General features: G+C 44.7%; 1 protein-coding gene across 1 annotated transcript; it reads right to left on the bottom strand.

The window, feature by feature from the left end:
• Positions 1-1,605: 1,605 nt before the first annotated feature.
• Positions 1,606-24,083, bottom strand: RBM17 (RNA binding motif protein 17). Its single transcript, XM_087722702.1, has 12 exons — positions 23,899-24,083; positions 21,164-21,294; positions 16,994-17,110; positions 15,340-15,506; positions 14,247-14,344; positions 12,373-12,429; positions 11,576-11,711; positions 10,514-10,665; positions 7,718-7,794; positions 6,163-6,261; positions 4,048-4,120; positions 1,606-1,905 (listed from the first exon to the last, which is right to left on the bottom strand). The coding sequence occupies exons 2-12, from the start codon at positions 21,284-21,286 to the stop codon at positions 1,802-1,804; spliced, it is 1,203 nt and encodes a 400-aa protein (XP_087578828.1). The 5' UTR covers positions 21,287-21,294; positions 23,899-24,083; the 3' UTR covers positions 1,606-1,801.
• Positions 24,084-25,084: the final 1,001 nt, after the last annotated feature.

Genomic DNA, 25,084 nt, shown 5'->3' with positions numbered 1-25,084 from the left:
AGTCTGGGTCCTCATTTCACCCACCTCGGAAGGATGGAAGGCTGAGTCAACCTTGAGCTGGTGAGATTTGAACCGCTGAACTGCAGATAACAGTCAGCTGAAGTGGCCTGCAGTACTGCACCCTAACCACTGTACCACCTCGGCTCACTTAGCTTTACATGGTGCATTTCAGGGTCTGAGCAGACTTAATTTAATATTGGTGGTATTAATCATCATATTCCAGTAATCATCTTCCATATTAAGAATTTTACATACATCCTCCTCTTAAATGTATACATATATAATTCCATTATTGTCCCATCCCCCCCCCCCCCCAAATGCATATTTTTTGGACCAGGTTCCAACATAGTAAAGAAACAACTAAGTAGTAAATAGAAAGAAAGCAATAGTAATGGGCTCCTTCGGTGCAATCCTGAAACAATTGCAGTATCCTTTGGAACATCAGGGACACGGTTGCTTGGTGGCCAAGATGCTGAGCTTGTAGATCAGGATGGCTGACAGTTCGGCAGTTCGAATCCCAAGTACTGCATAACGGAGTGAGCTCCCGTTACTTGTCCAAGCTTCTGCCAATCTAGCAGTTTGAAAGCACGTAAAAAAATGAGAGTAGAAAAATAGGTGCCACCTTTGGTGGGAAGGGAACAGCGTTCTGTGCGCCTTCGGGAGTTAAGTCATGCCGGCCACATGACCACGGAGACGTCTTCGGATAGCGCTGGCTCTTCGGCTTTGAAACAGAGATGAGCACCACCCTCTAGAGTCTGGGAATGATTAGCACGCATGTGTGGGGGAACCTTTACCTTGGAACATCAGCGGGCATTGACAATTTCACCGTTAAGTCAATTGCAAATAGCAGCTTTACTAGGACAGCTTACATCTGAGGTATTTGTAACATCAGCAGACACCACATCTGCCTATCCCAGCTCCTTGGGAAGGGCTCCATAGATGGATGCACATGTCAAATCCAGGCTGAATATCTGGTGGTGTGACAAGCCATGATGAGCCTTCAGGTTCTCCAGATGTTTTCTTGGAAGGGGAGGCCTCCAGGTGTCTACCTCATTGGAGATGGGAAACCCAGCTGCAAAATTCCCGTTTGGTTCAAGCCAATGGCTGGATTTGCACCCTGTGCTGAATCGGTCTTTCTCAAACTTGGTAACATTTATGTGAATGGACTTTCAACTCCCAGAATTCCCCAGCCAGCCCATCTTGAAGTTGCCTAGTTTGGGGAAAACAACAACAACAACTGCACTAACGGGAAAAGGATGGGAAGAAGTTTTGCGATGCAGTGTTTATTTTCAGAGTTTGGAATTATAAATTGTCAGTGTGTGTGAACAATGGCTTTCCTAGTGGTCTCCCATCCAAGTACTTACCGCAGTCTGATCCTGCATAGCTTTCTGAGATGAAGTAGTAGCAAAATGCTATTCTAGAATAGTATTTTCCCATCTCGGCAACTTTTAAGATTGGGTGTGATAGAGGGAATCAAAGCACGGGGATGTGAAAGAAAAAAAGAAAGATATCCAGATTTACCATTGGCAGATCAGAAGAGAGTTGTGGAATAGCCAAGAGACAAGGGCTGAAATCTTAAAGGAAAGGAAATAAAATAAGCCAGGAATCTTTAAGGAATTTTATGCTACAATAAAAATACAAATAAAATCTGTCCGTCACAACGAATAAGTGAAGGCCATTCAAGGATCAGTTCCAGTTTGTTTAGAAAAGACGTTGCAGCATCTCTCTCTCCTCTCCACATGCAACTGAAAACAGTGAGATCGCCAGATGGTGACGTGTCCCGGTTTGACCGAAAAGAAAATCAGACTTGTTCCGCCAGGTCCAAGACTCGGAATTTGTCCAGGTTGTAGAAACAGGCCTTCACCACTCGTCCTCCGAAGTATCTTCCGTTCAGGTCTACGACCGCTGAAACCCAGGTAAAATAGGAACATTAGCCACATTCCCAGGTAAGAAATGAGAAGATTAAGATTAAGATTTAGTTTATTTGTATGCCGCCCTTCTCCGGGAGGGACTCAGGGCGGCGAACAACTCAAAAGGGGAAAAGGGGATACAAACACAATATACGTAATTAAAATACACAAGAGTCATACAGCCATACAAGTCGAGAGGGGAGGGGAACTCATCAACCCCAGGCCTGCCGATAGGACCCCACTGAGTTACAGTTTTTAAATTATAGTAAAGTGGAATATCCAACTGGGTCAAAATGGGGTAACATGGTGTTTCTCAATATTGGCAACTTTCAGATGGGTGGACTTCAACTCCCAGAGTTCCCCAGCAGGCTGCTGAGGCCCACCAGCAGAGCTGGTAGCAGATTCGGACAGTGAGGAGGTTGGGGAGGAACATGGGCCAGTCCTGGAGTCTGGGGAAGTCTCTGATGAGGGGTCTGTGTCGGAGGCAGAGAGGGGGCCAGAGCCATCTGACAGTTATCAGCTGCCTTCGGAGTCGGACATCAGTGGGGCAGACAAACAGCTGGAGCCTTTTCCCAGTGTGCGCATGCGCAGAGTTGCCAGACAAAGGGAACCGCTAAAGAATAGGGGTCAACTTGGGAGTAAGGCCACAAGTAGACGATGAATGCCCCCCCCCCAGAGGAAATAAAAGAGGAGCAAAAGGGGAGTGGAGTTTGCAGGAGACAATTAGTTCGCTTCATTGGTTTGTGACTCTCCGAGACTCCTTGCCATGTTCTGCGTATATCGGCCTGGCAGCTCTCCAAGCGAGATAAGGTCTGTGACTGTAAATCCTCCCTTGAAAGGCTTTGCTGGATGTGAAGGAGCAGAATTCACAGCAAATTAATAAAAGGGGAGTTTGCTTCATGCTCTCGGGAAGCCTTGGTCAGAATACAGGCCAATTTTTCTCACCCGTAGCCACTTTTAAGACATGTGGACTTCAACTCCCAGAATTCTTCATCTGGCTGGGGAATTCGGGGAGATCAAATCTACCCATCTGAAAACTGCCAAGATTGAGAAACATTGGGGAGTAAGGAGAGAGTTTCTGCAGCTATCATGAACTATGACAATATTTGCAGGTGGTCCTCGACTTGCGACTGTTCAAAGTTACAACACCTCAGAAAAAGCGACTTATGAACTGCACTGGATTTGTGGGTGCTGTTCTAACCTCTGTGGTTTTGTTGTCGCAATCCTGGGCCAATGGGCTCGCATTTTCGACTGACTGCAATGTCTTGCAGTCACACAATTGCAATGCGTTTTGTCGAATTCTGGCAAAAAACACCCTTTGGGGAAATCACTTAACCACTGCTATGAAAATTCTTGTAAAGTTAAGATTTGATTTAAGACCGCCACAATTTACGATGGACATTCCCAGTCGTGGTGATAAGTTGAGGACTACCAAGGTATAATGAAGGATGAAAATGCACATTTGGCTGATGGGATGGGAGGAGAGACAAGTAAGATCTTTATTACGGCCAAAGACCAGCAATGTACATTTGTCTTTACACTATATTAAAAATACTAACTTACTTACTTATTGGGAGGAGAGACTAATATCACACAAACCAGCTTATCAGAGCAAAAGATAAAAACTAGCTACAATTGGGGGTTTCCTATACAAGAGAGGTGGGTATATATATATATATATCCATCCCCGCTCCCATTTCTGCTACTTACTATCGCAATTAAGCCAGAAATTTCTGTTGTTAAAGAGACATTTGTTAAATGAATGTTGCCCCATTCTATGATTCTTCTTGCCACAGTTGTTAACTGAATCACTGCAGTTGTTAAATTAGTAACCCGGTTGTTAAGTGAATCTGGTTTTCCCATTGACTTTTGTTCGCCAGAAGGTTGCAAAAGGGGATCACGTGACCCTCGGGACACAGCCACGGTCGTAAGTATGAACCAGTTGCCAACCGTCTGAATTGTAATCAAGTGACTGCGGGGAACCTGCAAAGGTCGTATCTGTGAAAAATGGCTGTAAATTCCCCCTTTTTCAGTGCCGTAACTTTGAACGGTTCACTAAATAAACTTGTTGTTAAGTCGAGGATCACCTCTACAGCTTCTGAAATTTACAGGAAGGAGTGATCAAGTGATTCTTTACCTTTAATTGCAGATTCGACTCTTTCAAATTCCAAAAATATTCTGACGGCTTCATCATCAGGAGCACCAGGAATCTGAAATCAAAAACAGCAAGGATCAGGGCCTTTACAGCGCAGTATATATATAGTAAATATAGTATGGCGTAGTTCTGGAGCAGCGCTTTTCAAATTTGGCTACCTTAAGAGGAGTGGACTTCAATTTCCAGCATGCTGGCTGAGGAATTCTGGGAACTGAAGTTCACTCACCTTAAAAGTTTCCAAGTATAAAATACACTTCGCTAGATTTTTGAGGTAACAGCTTTTTTGTGCATGTATTGTCCCTGAAGGTTTAGGACAACTTACTGCAGCCAACTACTGCATTTCTCTGAAAATATGATTGGGTCTTCCTACAGCCATTTTGGTGAAAGGGGTGGGTTTTGAGAGGCAAAAAATGCTGTATTCAGTGTATAAGACGCACCTCAGATTGTCAGCCTCTTTTTTGAGGGAAAAAGGTGCATCTTATACTCTGAAAAATACGGTAGGTCTTATTTTCGGGGAAACACAGTAGCTGTGGGACAACTTGTTGCGGGGCAAGAGTTACAGTAATATCGAAGAAATGGGGGAATAATCATTAAAGAGAAGATGCCAAAGATGGGACAAAATGAAATATGAATGACAAAAATTAAACTAATTTTTAAAAAAAATGTTTTAAAGAAATACCCCGTTTTCCTGAAAATAAGACCTCCCCAGATTATAAGCCCAATCGGGCTTTTGAAAGCATGCGCTAAAATAAGCCCTCCCTGAAAATAAGCCCCCCCCAAATATTGCAACACAGCAGCAGCCATGAGGTGACGATGCTTGCCACCTCCTGCACCTCAAAAATAATAAGACCTCCCCGAAAATATGGCCAAGTGCTTATTTCGGGGAGACCAAAAGAAAATAAGGACCCTGTCTTATTTTCGGGGAAACACGGTAATTGAATTGTTGAATTGTCCTGCGGCGAGTTGGCCATGGCGAATTGTCCCATTCTGGTTCCTGAGCAGTCATGATGGACAGTTATCCCTCATCATGGAGATCATCATTTGAGATAAAAGGTGGCAGAGTGATGCAAATATTGAAAATTGCAGAGGCAGGATTATCATCAAAGCTACATCATCCAGGTTGATTCTGCCCCCTTGCTGTTCTGCACAAGGTTGTCAGCTCTCTTCTCCTTCAACTGGATGCCAAGTTCATTCACCCCCTATTATGTTTTCCAAGATCAGCAGAAATGCATCAAGAGAGGTGGTGTCAGGCCTGAAGTTATATCTCTTTTAGGATCTTTGGCCTGCCACTCTCTCTCTTATTTCATTATGCTGTTTCATTAGTGTAGTAGTTGGGAGGGGGGATAGAAAGGAGTAGAATGGTGGAATGTGTTGTTGTCATTCTTTTCTGGTAGCCGAGGTCATCTTTTGTCTCCGCACCTCTGCACCTGACCGGAACCAGCTGGGTGGAGATGCCAGCGTGGAAGAAGATTGGACCATGTGATGGATTTATGGGTGTGGGGACAATATCATGAACTTTCAACTGGGTGGGAATCCGATGTAACTTCCAGAATTGGGATTCCACAGCACGATGCCAACATGTCTCTCTTATTAAATTGGAACTTTAAGGTTAGCTCTGCCTTGGACTCTGATTTAATTCTGCATGATATTTGGAATGCCGACAGGTGGCCATATAAATCTCCCAGATAAAATAAACCAAATAAAGCTGTATTGCAGGTGTGCTATCTTGCAATCTATTTCTAGGGATTTCCTTTTTCCATTCTGTACGTCCAAGTTTTGTAAGCTCCATCAAAGAACTGCTTTTAAAGATATATTTTGCATGTAGATATTTAAATATGGAGTGGGGTGGTGGCCTCGCAATCAGGAGGCTGTAAGTTTGATCCTAGGTAGAGGCAGATATTTCTCTCTCTGAGCCCACTGAGAATGTATCTGCTGGGAAAAAACCTCTGCATTGGTGACAGGAAGGGCATCCAGCCAATAAATACTCAGCTCCATTCAGTAGCCCAGATTCCAGGGATTATGGGGTCATTAAAAGAGGATGATATTTTAAATCTGCTTTTTAAAAAAAATGTGGGAGAAAGGGATGTTAGTCAGTACCTCAAAAATCACACACTTCCCAACTTTGCCGTATTTTTCACATTCTTCTTTTGTTTCGCCTTCAAGGTCTTCGTCAACTTCCCCAGCTCCAACCATATTCTGCAACAAAAAAATGATAATAGACTCTACGTTTGAAATGCGAATTGTTTCTTTACTCTTGGACAACAATAGTTTTTCTTTAAACCCAGAGAGATTTTTCTCACAAATGTCTGTTTACTAAACGTATTTCTATTCCACTGAAATCAGAGCGACTCTTGTGAGCTTCAGGGAATAAATTCACATTTGCCATCATAGAATAGCTGCAGTCATGTCCTTTCTGATCATTTTAATATCACTTCCTCCAGCTAATCGAAACTAAAAGTAACAGAATAACAGATTCGGAAGGGACCTTGGAGGGCTTCTAGTCCAACCCTCTGCTCAAGCAAGAGAGCCTATATACCAGTGATGGCGAATCTTTTTCGCTTCGAGTGCCAAAAGCACCGCTCGCGTGCCCCACATAACATAATGCCCCCCCTGCACTATGCCCCCTGCGCATGCACGTGTGACACCCCCCCGCCCCCGCATATGGCTTTTTTGGAGCTTGGGGAGGACGAAAACGGCCTCCCCTGCACCCCACGGAGGCTGAAAATGGCCCGTTTTCCAAATTCTGGCTTTCGTGTTGGGCTGTTTTTCGCCCTCCAAAGGTTTCAGAGAAGCCTCCTGAAGGCGAAAAACGGCTCAACATGCAAACTGGAAGTTCGGGAACAGAATTCAGGGAAGCCTCCGGAGGGTGAAAAATGGCCTAAATCAGCTGGCCAGCACGTACATGCACGCTGGAGCTGACAAGACAACGCTGCACGCGCCATAGGTTCGCCATCACAGGCCTATACCATTCCAGACAAATGACTGTCCAATCTCTTCTTTAAAAAACTTCAGGCTTTTTGTGAAAATACGTTTATTTCCATTTCATTCCATACAATCACATGTATACTGTGCATAACCGGGGCATATAACATTGAATAATAAACACAGTCCTCGTTTTTATAGACAATACCCCCCATAATACAAACCCAATATACCACCTTGACCCACCATACACCCTCTTTCACCCCACTCCAACTTTCATTCTTCCTTCCAACATACCCCTCTACTTCCTACTTCCCCTCCCCCTCTATCACTCCTCTCTCTCAATACATTCCCTCCCTTCCTTCTCCTCCTGCCTCCAATCCTCTCTCCCACCCTCTCCACCCCTCCTTCTTCTTTCACTCTACTCCTCCCTTCGGTGTACCTCTATTGTCAACCAATATGTTCAGCTTGTCGTATTTTTACACTAACATTGAAAAGCCACAGTGTACAAGTGCAATCATGTGCTTTAAAATCTAACACATATTATATTTCCCCCTTGTGTGCTGGAGCTGACAAGACAACGCTGCACGTGCCATAGGTTCACCATCACAGGCCTATACCATTCCGGACAAATGACTGTCCAATCTCTTCTTTAAAAAACTTAATGCCAACTCAAACCCTGAAAATCACCAATTCAGGATGGCTGATGAATCAAACAGGGGAAACTTACCCGCAATAAGACAACTTTGGTTGGACATTTCAGTATTTCTGTTAAAGGGTTTGAATCCGATTTCTTTGATGCATCTCCTATCCCAAAGAGGGGAAAAAAAGAAAGCGGTGATGGTTTACATTAAATGTAATATTACTTAAGATGTGTGGAATTCAACTCCCATTAATTCCCGCCAGCAGGCTGGCGGAGGAACTTTGGGAATTGAAGTCCACACATCTTAAATTCACTAAGACTGATAAACACTGTATAGTTACTAGATCAGTGTTTCTCAACCTTGGCAACTTGAAGATGTCCGGACTTCAACTCCCAGAATACCCCAGCCAGCATTTGCTGCCTGGGGAATTCTGGGAGTTGAAGTCCGGACATCTTCAAGTTGAGAAACATCTCCAAGGTTGAGAAACACTGTACTAGATTATCAAAGGCTGATAATCAGAGACTACCGGTTGACTCCAAAGAAATCTTGAGCAGAAATTGCTACATTCCTAGAATATTTATAAAGACGACATTCTAAAACCAATTTTGTGCAGAGCACATGTACACTAGTGCAACTGAAGTAAATATAGTCTTTGCTGTTCATTTTATTCAAAAGGGTAAGGTAAAGGTTCCCCTCGCACATATGTGCTAGTCGTTCCTGACTCTAGGGGGCGGTGCTCATCTCTGTTTCAAAGCCAAAGAGCCAGTCCTGTCCGTTGACGTCTCCGTGGTCATGTGGCTGGCGCGACTAAACACCAAAGTCACACAGAACGCTGTTCCCTTCCCACCAAAGGTGGTCCTTGTTTTTCTACTTGCATTTTTACATGCTTTCGAATTGCCAGGTTGGCAGAAGCTGGGACAAGTTACGGGAGCTCACTCCGTTACGCAGCGCGAGGGATTCGAACTGTGGAACTGTCGACTTTTCTGATTGACAAACTCAGTGTCTTAGCCACTGAGCCACCCTGTATTAAAAAGGGTAAGTTTGCACAAATCTTGTTATGTTGAACTACGATGGCAATTATTAAAAAAAAACCTTTAACATTTTTTCGATAATGAGCTACCTGCATTTTATCTGACATTTTCCTTTCCAGGGAGTTTATGTCAACACATAACAGCACTTAATGCCGGGCAGAATAGGAGATGAAAAAAAAAATCAACTGTTTCCGGTAATCCCTGATGTCTTTCAGAGTTGGGAAAAGATATGATTTGATACATCAAGCTAATATTGTATAACCCAATTAACAGATGTTAGAGCTTAGCAGCACTGAAAAGCCTTCGTAAATAACCAAGGTCCCTGAGTGGAATCTTCCTCCTTCTATAAATGCAGGAATTGCAGAAATTGTGCATGTGTTTAAAAGGAGGAGGGAATCGCTCCCAATTTTATTGCTGTCGTCCTCTTGACGGGCACTAAAGCCTGGCAACTTTCTTTCCACCTGGTGAAGCTAACAGCCTTCTGGATTGTCAAGGCAAAAGATTTACTGCTTCCAGAGCAACCGTAGGGAAAAGATTAGAATCTCACTCAAGGACCGAACTTTCAATTAACACAACTTACAAAAAGGCTTTAGTTCAGTGTTTCTCAACCGTGGTGACTTTAAATCCTGTAGACTTCTACTCCTAGAATCCCCCAGTCAGCATAGCTGGCTGGGGAATTCTGGGAGTTGAAGTCCACAGGACTTAAAGTCGCCAAGGTTGAGAAACACTGCTTTAATTGATCAAGCCTGCTTAAATCTGTTACGAGGGGACACAAAGCGAATTTAAAGCAAAGGATGGAGACTTTAACGATCAGATGGCCAAGACTGGTCCAGCGCTCTGCATCACAGCCCCATAAGGGATGTCAAACTCAAAGCCCGCAGGACAGATCCGACTTGTGATGTGGTTGGATCCGGCCCACAAGGGCTATCCTGGGAAATGTAAGGGGCTGGCCTGCATCGCTTCAGCCCAGTCTACCCGCATTGCTCGGCCTGGTCTTGTTGTGGCCCGCCAGTGGCCACCGGAACTGGCAGTAGAGTCGGACAGTGAGGAGGTTGGGGAGGAACATGGGCCAGTCTTGGAGTCTGGGGAAGGCTCGGATGAGGGCTCTGCGTCGGAGGCAGAGAGGGGGCCAGAGCCGTATGCCAGTTATCAGCTGCCTTCAGAGTCGGACATCAGTGAGGCAGAGGAACAGGGGGAGCCTGTTCCCAGTGTGCGCATGCGCTGAGCTGCCAGAAGAAAAGAACAGCTCAGAAATCAGGGTCGACTTGGGAGTAAAGCCACAGGTGGATGGTGAATGGCCCCTCCCACAGGAAATAAAAGAGGAGCGAAAGGGGAAGGGGCTTCTGCAGGAAACAATTCGGTTTTTTTGTTTCAGGAGTATGAAGATCTGCCTGTGAATCCGAGAGACTCTGTGCCAAGACTTTCTCTTGCACAGCACTGAGGTTGGAAAATATTTACATGGCAGCTTTCCAAGCTAGATAAGGTCTCTGATCATAAATTCACCTTTGAAAGACTGTTTGCCAGGCTTTTGCTGAATGGGAGAAATTCACATTCGTTTAATAAAAGGGGTTTTGTCAGGACCAGGATTCTGCTTCGTGCTTTCTGGAGGAAGCCAAGCTCAGAACATGCAAAGACGAAACATGCCAGCAGTTTGGGGAGTGGCATCAAACTGCTACCCAATCCCCCACTCGGCCCCTCCCAGCCCCCCAGGTCAACCACAGCCCTGATGCGGCCATCAATGAAATTGAGTTTGACACCCCTGCCCTATAGCAACCGCCTTCCTTGGAGACATTGTAGTAAAAGGTCATTTGGACGCCCCCCACTTCACCCCACGAGGACTCGGCAACTTACCTTTATCAGCCGCGTCTCCAACAATGATTTTGCCTCCCCTCTTGCTGGTTTTCTCTACCGACAGGGCGGTGCTGAGACCCTGTTCGTGCTTCCCCAAACCCTGGCCTTCCCGGAAGCCGTATTTCTGCATGATCTTGTGAGCCACCGTACCTCTGGAGACAGAAGGGAGAATGAGCTGACCTGTCAGGCGTGGGAAATCAAGTCATGTGGGCGCTTTGGATGGTTGTCTGAAAGGCAGCTAGTCTCCCGACTTTCAACGGTTCATTTAGTGGATGGAAACTAATCAAGGAGAGAAAGCAACCTAGAACTACGGAGATGCTTCCTGACGGGGAGGAACAATCAATCGGCGGAACGACTTGTCTCCAGAAGTTGAAGATGCTCCAACACTGGAGGGTTTTTGAGAAGAGGTTGGACATGTGTCTGAAATTGTATACGGTCTCCTGCTTGAGCAGAGGGTTGGGCTAGAAGACCTCCGTGGTCCCTTCCAATTCTGCTATTCTAGTGACTGTTCCAAGTTACAACAGCACTGAAAGAAGTGACTTATGACCGTTTTTAAAAGCGTTGCAAGTGGCCCAATGGCCACGTGATCAAAATACAGCTGCTTGGCAACTGACTCATATTTATGAGGGTTGCAGAGTCCCTAGGTTGTGTGATCTCCTCTTCCTTCTTTAAAAACAACTTTTTAAAAAGGAAAACAAGGGTAAACTTTCATTAAAAATGTGTCATCTTCTCATTTTGTTGCTATTTTCACTTTCCTTCCCCACAACAGCCCAGATGATGACAGCTGTTACCATGGCAACTCCACTGTGCTGTACAGTAGAAGCCATTTTAAGGCACAACAGGCTGTATCTTAACAGAACTTGAATCTAAAATGCACACTATCAATGTCAAAAGTACTGTGATTTGACACTATAGATATAATTCATTCCTTTTCATTTTAGTGGCCCAGGCGTTCCAGAGTTATGCTGGAAAACACCCACAAATACACACATAGCCATTTACATATATATAGATTCCTAATGTGTTCCGCTACTGCCCCCTAGTGGTCTCCCAAGCGCTCACCCCATGTTTGCAAGGAAGGAATTGCTGGGCCCCGTTGGGGAACGAGGTCTCTCGGGCTCATCGTACATTGGAGGAGGAATAGCAGCCTTGGATGATGAACCACGAGGCCTTGACTCTTCCTCGTAGGAGGATAAAGCTGTGGAGAAGAAGAAGACAGGATATTTTATCCTCAAGGCAAAAATCTCTTAAGCTTTGATTCCTATGCTTTACTTGACCTTGCAAATAGGTTTATTTTTATCCCTTTATCTTATCAGTTACAGCATTTCTTTCTTTCTTTTCTTCCTTCTTTCTTTCCTTACCTTGTAAATATCTCCATCACTACCATATTAATGAAACAGAATCCCTTTATCTTATCCGTCACAGCTTCTTTCTTTTTTCCTTCCTTCCTTCCTTCCTTCCTTCCTTCCTTCCTTCCTTCCTTCCTTCCTTCCTTCCCTTCCTTCCCCTTCTTCTATCCGCCTCTAATTTATGGCTAACACACTCTTTGCAAGCTAAAGAAGCGTCTCTCAAGAGCTATACAAGACAAGACAGCAGTTAAAATTAACTCCATTCTTACATCCCTCCATGTTCTTCCAATGATCAAATCTATAGGTACTGTGTTTTTCGGAGTGCCCCCAAAAGCCATTAAATTGGATCTAGTCATGTAGGTGCCTCGATTTACGACCATCATGATTTAAGATGGAAATTCCAGGGTCCATTTATTTATGTTGGTTTGCTGCCCATCTCACTTTGAGGTGACTCTGGGCAGATACAGTCGTAAGTCAAGGACTAGCTGCAATTTAAAGAAAAATGCGTACGTTCTTTGTCCTTCTCAACCAAAGAAGTAGGTGGTGCAATGGCAGCTCCTCCCATACCTGTATAAGAAAAAACAACGACAAATAAATAAACTTATCTATGAAAGTTATTATATAATTTATAATGAGCCGAGGTGGTGCAGTGGTTAAATGCAGCACTGCAGGCTACTTCAGCTGACTGCAGTTCTGCAGTTCGGCTGTTCAAATCTCATCGGCTCAGGGTTGACTCAGCCTTCCATCCTTCCGAGGTGGGTAAAATGAGGACCCGGATTGTGGTTGGGGGCCATATGCTGACTCTGTAAACCGCTTAGAGAGGGCTGAAAGCCCTATGAAGCGGTATATAAGTCGAACTGCTATTGCTATTGCTATAATAAATGTATTCATCTTTAAAAGGCCACAATTCTTGGTTGTGGGGTTGTTGTTGTTTTGGCTGCAAAGCTTGTTGCATTAGAAGCCTATGGAGTTGGAATAAGGAGAATTTCTTCCATAGACATTTAGATCGCTCACAAATTAATGGCTCTACGATCAATTCCTCTGTTGCTTCAAGTAGGATGCAAATGGGTTAGAACAGTGTTTCTCAACCTTGGCGACTTTAAGTCCTGTGGACTTCAACTCCCAGAATCGATTCTGGGAGTTGAAGTCCACAGGACTTAAAGTCACCAAGGTTGAGAAACACTGGGTTAGAAGCTCATCTACATCAGTGGTGGGTTACAACATGTACGCCTTGGTACAGGCGTACCGGTGCCTGCCAGGAGCACCAAGTACCGTTCTGGTACGGTGCTCCGGAGGTCCCACCCGCCGCCCACGCTCCTTACTGGAATTTGAGGTTTTTGGGACTTCCGTACAGGGAGCATACGGTGTCTGCGTGATGCTTTGCCGAGCAGCTGGAGCATTGCGGAGGGTAAGTATGCATGTGTGTGCTGGATGTGTGCATTCATGTGGTGGACCCGTACCGGTTGCAACGGGACCTGGAACCCACCACTGATCTACTTCCACTTGAGACAACCTAGGACTGTGAACCTGTGGCACGCGTAGCCATCTTTGGTGGCACGCCAGCTGATTTTTCGGCCTTCCAGAGGGCCAGGGGATGCCATTTATGCTCTCCCCAGATTTCAGGAAAGCCTCTGGAGGCTGGGGAGGGCAAAATACAGCATCCACTGGCCCTCCGGAAGGGTAAAAAATCAGCTGGCTGGCGGGCAGCCCCGGCCTTCCAGAAGCTGGAAATGGATTGTTTCCAAACTTCCGGTTGGCCTGTTGAGGCCGTTTTCGCCCTTCCCCAGGTTTCAGGAAAGCCTCCGGAGCCTAGGGAGGGGCCGCGCATCCATGCGCAGGTGGGCGGGGAGATTGAGTGAGCATGCTCGCATGCGCGATAGCGCGTGCAATTTTGGCATGCCGTAAGAAAAAAGTTATCCATCACTGACGTAGGAGGACAGTCTAACGGATTTTTATTAAAAGGCAGGTGTCTTCTGCACAATAAAATTTACTGTTCACAGAAGGTGCGACCGGCAGCAGACACCCACAGATGATGGTAAGAGAAGAGGGTTTGATTCATGCATGTTCTCTGTTGCAGCTCCAGGCCTCTAGAATGATCTCCCTGTCGAGATCCGGATCCTTACTACCCTCCCGGCCTTCCGCAAAGCCACCAAGTCCTGGCTGCTCCAGCTGGCGGGGGAGGGGGGGCTTTGAAATATCCAGCCCCACGGAAATTGTGAATGTCGCGGTTTTGTTTTTAAAGTGTTGTCTTGTCTAGTTTTCCCCCTTTCCCTTGTCTATTGTGAGCTGCCCGGAGTCCTTCGGGAGTGGGCGGCATACAAGACAAATCAAATCAAAAATCAAATCAAAATCAAATGTGTTTGGTAAGGAAGAGAGCTTCTCACTTCGTTTCCGCCTCTCCCTCTCATAATCTTCATCTTCATCCGAATCCGGATCAGGCCGTCTGGAAAATCCACTTGCCTCGTGTCTGTCTTTGCGCCTCCTTGAAATGGAAGCAGAAAATAACATGACAGTTGTCCCCAAAGGAAATCTGGATGGAACAAATCCCAACATTGGCTAAATTCCTGCTCGCCATTCTTTTCGTTTCCACTATCTACATTTAAACTGTTTGGTCCAATGTGTTTCAAAAGATTCCGATGGAAGAGCAAAACGATAACCTGTTTGCACCGGCCATTCATAAAACTCAGCTAAAGTACACTTCCAATTCATGAAACGCATTTTATGCACAAAATCTAATTCTCAAATTGTTTGGGTCACTCCCTGGTTTACATGGGTGAAAAGTATTTGAGTAAATATAATGATCCCGAGATTGTTAAGAGATTTCTCCAAATAATTGGTACAAGATGACAGCTACAATTCTGTAACCTATTTTTTTCTTGTGGACATTGCAACAACACAGAATTTTGCCACTGCACGCGTAGTAGATGGGTTTGAGTCCCGGAGGAGAAAGCTTACATAAAAATTGTCTGCCCTCCCTGGCAATCTCTCTAGTAAGGGGAGAACATATGCTGGCTGGTCAGAAAGTCGCAAAAGGGGATCACCGCCATAAAGGTGAGTCAGTTGTTGCCTAGTGTCCAATTTTTAAAAATAAATAAATTTTATTTGTACATTTTTCTTTAAAAATCATGAGTGCTTAATAAACAGTGTATTGTCTGGGTCAATTTACCTATACATAATATTAATAATAGTAACAACAATATTTACTTGTATATAGTAGTATTCTTCCAACTTCTAGTTTCTACCTCTACTATCTTCCCATGTTAAAAAATCTTCTGCATCCTCTTTATCCTTTATCTTGAATGTTAACCTATCCATTTCCGCACAGTCTTAATTTTTAAAAAAATTCTGCTTTCATCTATAGGAGTTCCCTCATTTTTCCAATATTGTGTAGATACAATTCTGGCTGCTGTCGGCACATGTTGACAGGACCAAGGGTCTAAATTTTGATCACATGACCATGGGGTGCTTAGGACTCACTTCTCCCTTTCCTCAATCTCTTTCTGCCTCTCCAGTTCGCGCTGCCTTTGCCGTTCCTCTCGCTGGCGTTTTACGACTTTCTCGTAATCGTTCGGGAACATCGGATCGTACTCATCCGCTAAAGGGATCAACACGTCTCCCGCTGAAAAGCCACTGGGGACGGGGTCCTGGAATGAAACATGGAAAGACATAACAACAAAAAGTATCCAATGCAATTCTTTCCAAAAAAAGAGGAGATGCTCCATTTATTTGCCAGAATAAGGTGGAAACTGTGTTCAACAGTCTCAAAAGACTGTTAATAAGCTACCCTGTTTCCCTGAAAATAAAACCTCCCCGGATAATAAGCCCAATCGGCCTGTCTTATTTTTGGGGAAACGCGGTAGCTGTGCACCAATGCCTGAACTGTGTAATTAAAACTAGCTGTCCGCTCCGGTTCTACCACAAATCCGCGGTAGACTAAAGCGCACTCGACGAAAGCGCATACGTGACGTCATCACAGCGCGATGAAAACAGCACGCTGTGAGCGGTAAATTTAAAATTAACGCGAAAACCTTACCCTAACCCCCCCAAACCTAACCCTAAACCTAACCCTAAGCCTAACCCTTAACCTAAACCTAACCCTTAACCTAACCCTAACCCTAACCCTAACCCTAACCTTTATGTGAATCGGCTTGCTTTAATTTTATTTTAATTTTAATTTAATTTATTTTTAATTTTATTTGTTGCGCTGCTGATGACGTCACTTACGCGCTTTGATCGGGCGCGCTTTAGTGGACCGCGGTTTTGACGGGTCACGGTCCGCTCCAGCCAGCCCAGAGGCCTGGAGCTACCATTCAGGGAGAAAACCAGGCCAGCTGCCAAGACTCACCAGGTTTCCCTCCTCCACAAGCTGTCTAGCTGAGTAATCTACGAAGATATTGATAACCGACTGAAAACAATCCATGATTAATTGCCCACGCAAGTAACTTATAAAAGGTGGTGGGGAGTACCGGGTCAGTTCGTGCCGGAGGAAGAACACAAACTGCATTTACAAACCGTTTCTGTGCTTGGCTGTTTTCATTAACCTTTCGGAACCTGACAGTTTGTCAGATAAAAGGCAGTAGGGGAAATTATGAGCAGTTTGGAGAACTGGTAAATACCACCTCTGGCTGGCCACGCCCCCATCTATTCTCTGCCTCCCGAGTCCCAGCTGATCAGGAGGAAATGGGGATTTTGCAGTAACCTTCCCTTAAGAGTGGGGAGGGAATGGAGATTTTACAGTATCCTACCCCTGCCACGCCCACCAAGCCACGCCCACAGAACCGGTAGTAAAAAGTTTTGAATCCCACCACTGGATGGATGGCTGAGTCAACCTGGAGACTGTCAGGATCGAACTCCTGGCTACGGGCAGAGGAGAATCCCAGAATGTGCGAACTTCAACTCTCAGAACTCACAATTGAAGTGTGTGGACTTCAACTCCCAGAATTCCACAGCAGAGCTGGCTGTGGAATTCTGGATGTCGAAGTCCACACACCTTGAAGTTACCAAGATTGAGAAAGACTGCCATAGCTGGTCCTGACGGGAGACATTTTGCTCCAGAGGAAGGCTGCCCTCAAAGGGCTGACAGCCTTTTGGTCAGGATACGGCGTGGCCTATTTTATAAGCCCCATCTCACCTTCAAGCCAGCCGCCACGTGGGGTGGGGTGTCCGCTATCTGGCGCTCATCCGAAGCACTGCCCCGTTTCAGGTCGATGACAGGAGCAAGGACTGTGCTTTGTTTTGACCGCTGGCTCTAAAACGAAATGGCAAAAAATTAAAACGCATGTTTCAGACGGCTTCCAAGAATTTTATTCCGTGACCTGCATTTTGTTCCTCTCATTGCAACCTCAGATTATAAAGGGCAGCAGAAAATAAATTTAACCGATGGATGGATGAGGGAGGAAGGAGAGGGGGAGAGAGAGGAGAAAGAGAGGAGAGAGAGCTCTCTTGCCGTACACTAGGTAGGTAGATATTGCAGATAGATAGATGGATGGATGGATGGATGGATAGATAGATGATAGATATAATTCGATCTCGATAAGACTAGCAATAGCACTTAGAAATACCACTTACTACTACTTCATAATGTTTTACAGCACTTTCTGAGTAGCTTACAAATGTCAGCTTATTGCCCCCAACAATCTGGGTTCTCATTTTACCGACTTCTGAAGGATATAAGGCTGAGTCAACCTTGATCTGGTCAGGATCGAACTCCTGGCCGTGGGAAGAGTCAGCCTGTGATACTGCATGATAGATAGATAGATAGATAGATAGATAGATAGATAGATAGATAGATAGATAGATAGATAGATAGATAGGCAGGCAGGCAGGCAGGCAGGCAGGCAGGCAGGCAGGCAGGCAGGCAGGCAGACAGACAGACAGAAAATATTGATAGCTTTAACTACAATTTCTGTCTTCCCCATTTGGCAGACATTGGTGATGGGAAGTGTAGTCCAAAGGCTCTACTATGGAAACATCAAGAGAATGCGTGCTTCTAAGCAACTACCACCAGCAAAAGGCAATTTGATTGCATATATATTTAATCGTAGTCAATGATAGTTAAAGGCTTTAATCACAAAAGGCTTATCTATATATTTTAATTTAAAGAAACCTCCATATAATACTGACGGCATATACATTTCACTATGTCTCCATGACAAATTAATCTCTTTAAGTATCTGGTTTAATCATCATTTCCCCTTAGATAAGTGAAATCTCGTTCCAGCTCCTATGCAGCATATTCTATTTAGATATATGAATGAATTCAATTATACCTAACACAGAAAGATCAACGTTTACACAAAATAGCTTTTAAAAAAATACTCTCACAAACCTCTATAAAAATTGGAATACACTGGAATGCCTGAGAAAAATCTGCTCCAGTGAAGGAGTTTCCATTTTTCCTTGTTCCGTTTTTTAAACATTTAAAATAAAACCAATCCCAGCATTGCTTACAAAGATGGAAAAACTGCTGGAAAAAAAAATACGCTTAACATTTGACACGATGTGGATGCTGCAAAACGACCTGGTGCTTCTCATAAGATCGTCTTTCCCAGGCTGGAAGTTCAAAGGAAGATGATGAAATCTTCCAATTTTAGTACAAGGTTCTCCCCCAAGATGTTATGATGACTTTACCATTATAATTATAATTCACAAGCTCTGGAGAACCAAGGGCTGATGCAAGAAATCCCATGTAGCTATGAATGCTGAGAAAGGAAGGAACACTTTAATGCTCTAGGTCAGTGATAGCTAACCTTTTTGCCATTGTGTGCCAAAAGCGGAGGAAGGGGGGGATCATGCGCACCTGTGCCCCCCCGTGTATGTGCGCACCACCAACCTGTGCATACGTGCATGAACCCCTCCCCTTCTGCAATTTTAGCACACAATGGCACGGTGGACCTATTTTTAGCCCTCCCTGGGCTCCAGAGGCTTTCTAGGAGCCTGGGGAGGGTGAAAACGGCCTCCTGCGCCCCCTGCAGGCTGGAAATGGCCCATTTTACGACTTCTGGGTTGCCCGTAGGGATGTTTTTCGCCCTCCGGAGGCTTCAGGGAAGCCTCTTGAAGCCTCCAGAAGGAGAAAAACGGCCCAACGCACAAACTGGAAATCTGTTCCCGAATTTCTGGTTTGGCGTTGGGTTGTTTTTCGCCCTCCGGAGGCTTCCCTGAAATGGCTCCGTGTGCCACCTGTGGCAAGCATGCCATAGATTCGCCATCATGGCTCTAGGTATATTTTTTAAAATCCAGTGCTCAATCTGGCCTGTATACCAACGGCCGGGTGTACAGAAAGTCCTCGATTGAGCCTTAAAATTCTGTTGCTAAATAAGTCATTTGTTAATTGAGTTTTGTGCCATTTTACGACGTTTTTCTTTTGCCACACAAGTGAATCACTGCAGCTGTTCAGTTCATGACATGGTTGTTAAGTGAATCTGACTTTCCCCCTTTTGCTTGTCAGAAGGTTGCAAAAAGGAATCACAAGACCCCGGGAAACTGCAACCGTCATAAGTACATGCCAGTTGCCAAGCGTCTGAATTTGGATCACATGACTGTGGGGATGCAGCAACATGTGTGACAAACGTTTATGAGTCACTTTTTTCAATGCTGTTGTAACTTCAAGCAGTCACTAAATGACCTGTTGTAAATTGAGGACTACCTGTACTTATTTCAAGAGATGTTAAGATTTTAAAAAAAAGATGCTAAAGACTTTTAGAATTAAGAGTCAGAATGAGGCTTTGGCACAGAGGCTTTTTATGCCTTTGATGGCTGTTTTAAATATGCAAGTAATGAAAAAACTTATGTGAATAAAGGTAGCCCTCAATTTACAACACTTGCTTAGTGCTCAAAGTTCTGATGGATCCCCTTAATAAGTATTGATCCGCACCCACAACAGAAAAAAAAAGGAAGAGGACAGGAAGGAAGAGGTAAGGAGAGGAGGGTGGGAGAGAAAGAGAAGGAGAGAGGGTAGAGGAAGAGAGGAGTAGGGGAGAGGTAAGGGAAGAAGGAAGGGAAAGGAGAGGAGGAGGAAGAAAATAGAGAAGGGAGGGAGGAAGAAAAGAAAGGGAAAAGAAGGTGATTAAAACAGGAGGAAGGGATGGTAAATAAAGCAATCCAAATTATATACTATAATTTTATAAATGGAATGACAAATGTACAAGAATGAAAAATGTAAAGAAGGAAAATAACTATGTGAATTTATACCTATAATTGTATGTAAGAGGGGGGGAAAACCTTTAAAAAATGTATTTATGATCAGGTTCTGAGGTTCCAAGGGTTGTCTCCACTCAGTCATTTGACTTGACTGTGATTTATGTCTTTGTCTAAAATTAGTGTTTACTTCTGGTTTTCAACAGAAGCAACACAGGCCAGAGAATGGGCTCGCTTAACGATCATTGCAAAAAATGGTATTTAGTCAGGTCGGTCATATGGGTGTCTTGCTTTATAACTGTTAACAGACAGGCTCTATTATGATTGTAGGTCGAGGATTACTTATATAGCCAGAGCTTAAGGGTGTTCTGAAAATCCTGGAAAGTACGTATATTTTTTATCAATCAGTATTGGAGGTAACATCTATGAGAAGTATTATTATTATTTCATTTAATTTGTATCCCACCTTTATTATTTCTATAAATATCTCAAGGCAGCGAACATATCCAACATGTCTTCCTCCTTCGGTTTTACCCACAACAACGCTGTGAGGTGGGTTGGGCTGAGAGAACTATTGGCCCAAAGTCACCCATCTGGCTTTCACACTACAATTCACAATCTCCTGGTGATTGGCCCAAAGTCACACAGCCAGCTTTCACGCCTTAGGTGGGACTAGAACTCACCATCTCCTGGTGATTGGCCCAAAGTCACCCAGTCAGCTTTCATGCCTAAGGTGGAACTAGAACTCACTATCTCCTGGTGATTGGCCCAAAGTCACACAGCCAGCTTTCATGCCTTAGGTGGGACTAGAACTCCCCATCTCCTGGTAATTGGCCCAAAGTTGCCCAGCCTGCTTTCACGCCTTAGGTGGGACTAGAACTCACCATCTCCTGGCAATTGGCCCAAAGTCACACAGCCAGCTTTCATGCCTAAGGTGGAACTAGAACTCACTATCTCCTGGTGATTGGCCCAAAGTCACCCAGTTGGTTTCCATGCTAAGGCAGGACTAGAACTCACTGTCTCCTGCTTGCTAGATTGGTGCCTTAATCAAACCTCTTTGCTAAATGAAGCATTTTACTTAGCAGTGATTCTCCCTGGGCAGTTGACAATTAAAACCACAAAAAAAAAAAACATTTTCCAGGAGACATTTTCCAGGAGACGGTACCTTTGCTTGAGTCAAAGCGGCTTTTTTCACTTGCAGCTGAGATTGCAGAAGTTTGAAATTTTTGGACCAGCCTTCAGTTTTGGAATCACTGGTTTCTACTCCCAGATCATCATAGAGGGACATTTTTTTTCCTGATACAAAACCAAGAAACAGGAAAAAAAAAGTGTTTTTTGTTCAATTCAATTTTACATTTTCATTTAAATATTTTGCCTGAACGTAAAAGAAAAAACTATAGAAAAAATGCACAAGTAAAGAAATACATTAAAACCAAAACAACCCAAAAGGGGGAATCCTGTTTACGTATATTACTTATTATTTTTATTTATTTTATCTATTTATTTTCTGCTTTTATTATTTTGATAAATTCCTTTCTCCCACTTTCCCCATAAGAAGCCTGTGAGGTGAATTGAGCCGAGAGACAGTCACCTAGCTGGCTTAATTAAATATCACGTAGATTTCTAAATCTATCTCAGAACATTACAAGAGCTCTTAAAACGATTCTGCAGAAAAAGAGTCATTTTCTCATTAGCAAAACACCACATCACAATTATTAGCACTCAGCTGTATTCTTACTTGACCCACAAACAGTGTGATATAGAATTGAGATTTATACATATATTTACATATAATTAAAAACATTCAAAATAGACATGGGTTAGATAAATTCAGGGCAAGAAAAATAAAGATTTTTTCCCCACCCCAAATTGCAAGAGATACAAAATACAATTAAAAAAAGGAAATATTTATTTTCATACTAAACTACCTATTCGACAAATTGGCCTCACAGACAATACAACCATGTACATACCATTCAAAAGAGACATTCAACAAGCCAAAAAGTGAACAAAAAGAGCAAAATACCTCCACAGCAATCAACACCCAGATGAGCAGAGATTAACACCAAGGTTAATATTAGATTAACAGCCAAGGAACTGCCATCAACACTAACAGGGCAAGGTCCTAGATAGAATATAAAATGACAGCAAACCTCGCTCCACTCTAGCACTGATGATGTTCTCTAGTTTGGTCATGAAACTTCTACAGTAAAACTACCAAGCTCAAAGAGCACCAAGGACCCTACAGTTGCCATCCTCCTCTCCACAAACCCCACTCCCTTCTAGCACTGATGATGTTCACTAGTTTGGTCGTGAAACATCTACAAGAAAACCACCAAGCTCAGAGAACACCAAGGAGACCCCATCCATCCTTCCACTCACCCACCCATTCTTCCATCCACCCTTCCATCCATCCACCTATCCTTCCACTCATTCTTCCATCCACCCATTCTTCCACTCACTCTTCAATCCACCCACCCATCCTTCCACCCACTCTTCAATCCACACATCCTTCTATCCACCCATCCATCCTTCCACCCACCCACCCATTCTTCCATCCATCCATCGTTCCACCCACTCTTCAATCCACCCATCCTTCCATCCACCCACCCATTCTTCCATCCATCCTTCCATCCACCCACTCTTCAATCCACCCATCCTTCCATCCATCCACTCTTTCATTCACCCATCTATCCATCCTTCCACCCACCCATCCACCACCCATTCTTCCATCCATCCATCCTTCCACCCACCCACCCTTCCACCCACTCTTCATTCCATACATCCTTCCATCCATCCACTCATCCATTCTTCCATCCACCATTCCACCCACTCATTCTTCCATCCATCCATTCTTCCACCCACCCACCCATTCTTCCATCCATCCTTCCACCCACTCTTCAATCCACACATCCTTCCTTCCTTCCTTCCATCCATCCATCCTTCCACCCACTCTTCCATTCACCCATCCATCCATCCATCCTTCCACCCACCCATTCTTCCATCCATCCTTTCACACACACACACCCATCCTTCCACCCACTCTTCATTCCATACATCCTTTCCTCCATACATCCATCCATTCTTCCATCCATCTATCCATCCACACATCCCTTCCTTCCACCCACCCACCCCTCCCTCCCTGGGTTCCTGACTCTCTCCACAAACGATTATACTTTTGGATATTTTTGATTTATTCCTTCCCGTAAGGCATGCAGGGGTGACACTGAAATCGAATTTTATCATATTTTACCTATATCTTAAAATAATTGTTATTCTATTCCAATTTCATTCTAGACTGCATTTTATCCCAATTCCATTTTAAAATCGCATTTTATTCCAATCCCAAGTTAAATGCTATTTTATTCCAGTCCCACTTTAAATCATATTTTATCAGACTCTATTCAAAATTTAGTCATCATTTGTTTCTGGAACTTGATATGGCCCAAGGGCTAATTAATAAAGACTCAATGCCAATGTCAACGTAATTAAAAATAAATGTACTGGAAACCCCGATTCCCTCCCCCCTTTTAAAGTCCAAATTCCTAAGAAATCAGGCCTTCAAAGTCAGGGGTTACACCCCCCCCCCGTTGTCGCAAACCGAGGATGGGGGGGAGCTGTCACAGACGGCCCTCTGCATACGCTCAGGAACCCGTTGGATCGCCGGGCGGACCAGAGTGGGCAGCCAAGAAAACCGGGTCTTATTTCTGAAGAGAGCGGGAGGGATTCCCGTCACGACGGGCTTAAAGAGACCCCCCCGAATAATCCTTTCCCGCAATACGAGCCCCTCGGCTCTTCTTTTCCCTCTTTCAACATTCAGGCCGACGCTCCTAATAGCAGATAAAACGGTCTCCAGCTCTTCCCCGTCACAAAAAAATGTGTGTGTTTTTTAATTCTTACCCTTCCGTCGAGGCCGCAAGCCGGGGGCTCGCGTAGCACCCGAGGCCGAGAAGAGCGCCTCTTCGTCGGCCGAGAGAAGCGCCCGCGTCACGGCTGACGGGAACCAATCAGGCTGCTCCTTCTCAGCGCGCGGCCGGGAAGCGGCTCCGCTCCTGTTGGCCGCCGTCGTCGCCGCCTCTCTAGAGACCGTTTGTGCGCAAACTCCGTAGTGGCCGCGGTGAGGTGGAGCCTGGTCCTCCCTTGGGGGCGGCGGAGCTACGGCGACTCCGTCCGCAGCAGCCAATGGGCGGAGAAAAAGAAGTTCCGCAAACGGCGAGATTTGCTGGCTTTACGGCACGGTCGGTGTTACGTAAACGGCGTAGGAGGGAAAGCAGCGGGGAATGCATTTGTTCGGCCATGTGGGTTGTGTGCATGCGTGGGGGTGGGTGGGGTAGAAAGCAAAGTAGGCGTTGCCTGTTGTGATCCAGTGAACAAGGGAGCAGCGCTTTCTGCAAGCCAAGCGGTCGACGATTGGAGAGCATCGCTCTTGCCCAACGGGTTTGTTTGTTTGTTTATTTACTAGCTGATAACCCGGAGTTGCCCGTCTATTTATTTATAGGGGTTATATCCGGACCAAATGTAATTTCTAATGTTGGATTTTCCCCTTTACCAGATTGATCCCCCTTGTGGAGTACTGTGAAGCTGTTACCATGGCAACTCCACTGTGCTGTACAGTAGAAGCTATTTGAAGGCACAACAGGGTGTATCTTAACAGAACACACACCCTGAGGGATGTATATAACATTTATATTGCCGCCTATTCGCCCATGGCGACTCCAGGCGGCTTACAGACTCTAAAACCACATTTAAAACAATAAAAGCTAACAAAAAAGAATCAAATAAATTAATATGATATAATATAATGAAATCACCCACCCCTGCCTCGGCGACAGCAAACCACCCCAGCCACTTAATGGGCTCCATCCTGCTCTGGGTTCCTCAAACCCATTGGCAGAAACTTCTGGAAGAGTATTAGAGTGGGGGCCGTTCTAATGTCAGGGGGAATGAATCTTCCAGAGAGAGGAGCCACCACCGAGAAGGCCCTTCTCCTGGGTCCCATCAGGTATATCTCCCTCGGGGATGGGACCCATAACATTCCCTGCCTCCCCTCTGATGGTTCGGATAGAGACGGTCCCTCCGATAACCT

This window comes from Thamnophis sirtalis, unplaced genomic scaffold, assembly GCF_051295495.1.
Source record: "Thamnophis sirtalis isolate CommonGarterSnake01/CBP01778 unplaced genomic scaffold, rThaSir2_p1.2 scaffold_9, whole genome shotgun sequence".
In the NCBI taxonomy this organism is placed as follows: Eukaryota; Metazoa; Chordata; class Lepidosauria; order Squamata; family Natricidae; genus Thamnophis; species Thamnophis sirtalis.
Note: the sequence above shows the minus strand (reverse complement) of the source record. Positions and strands in the feature narration are given on the sequence as shown.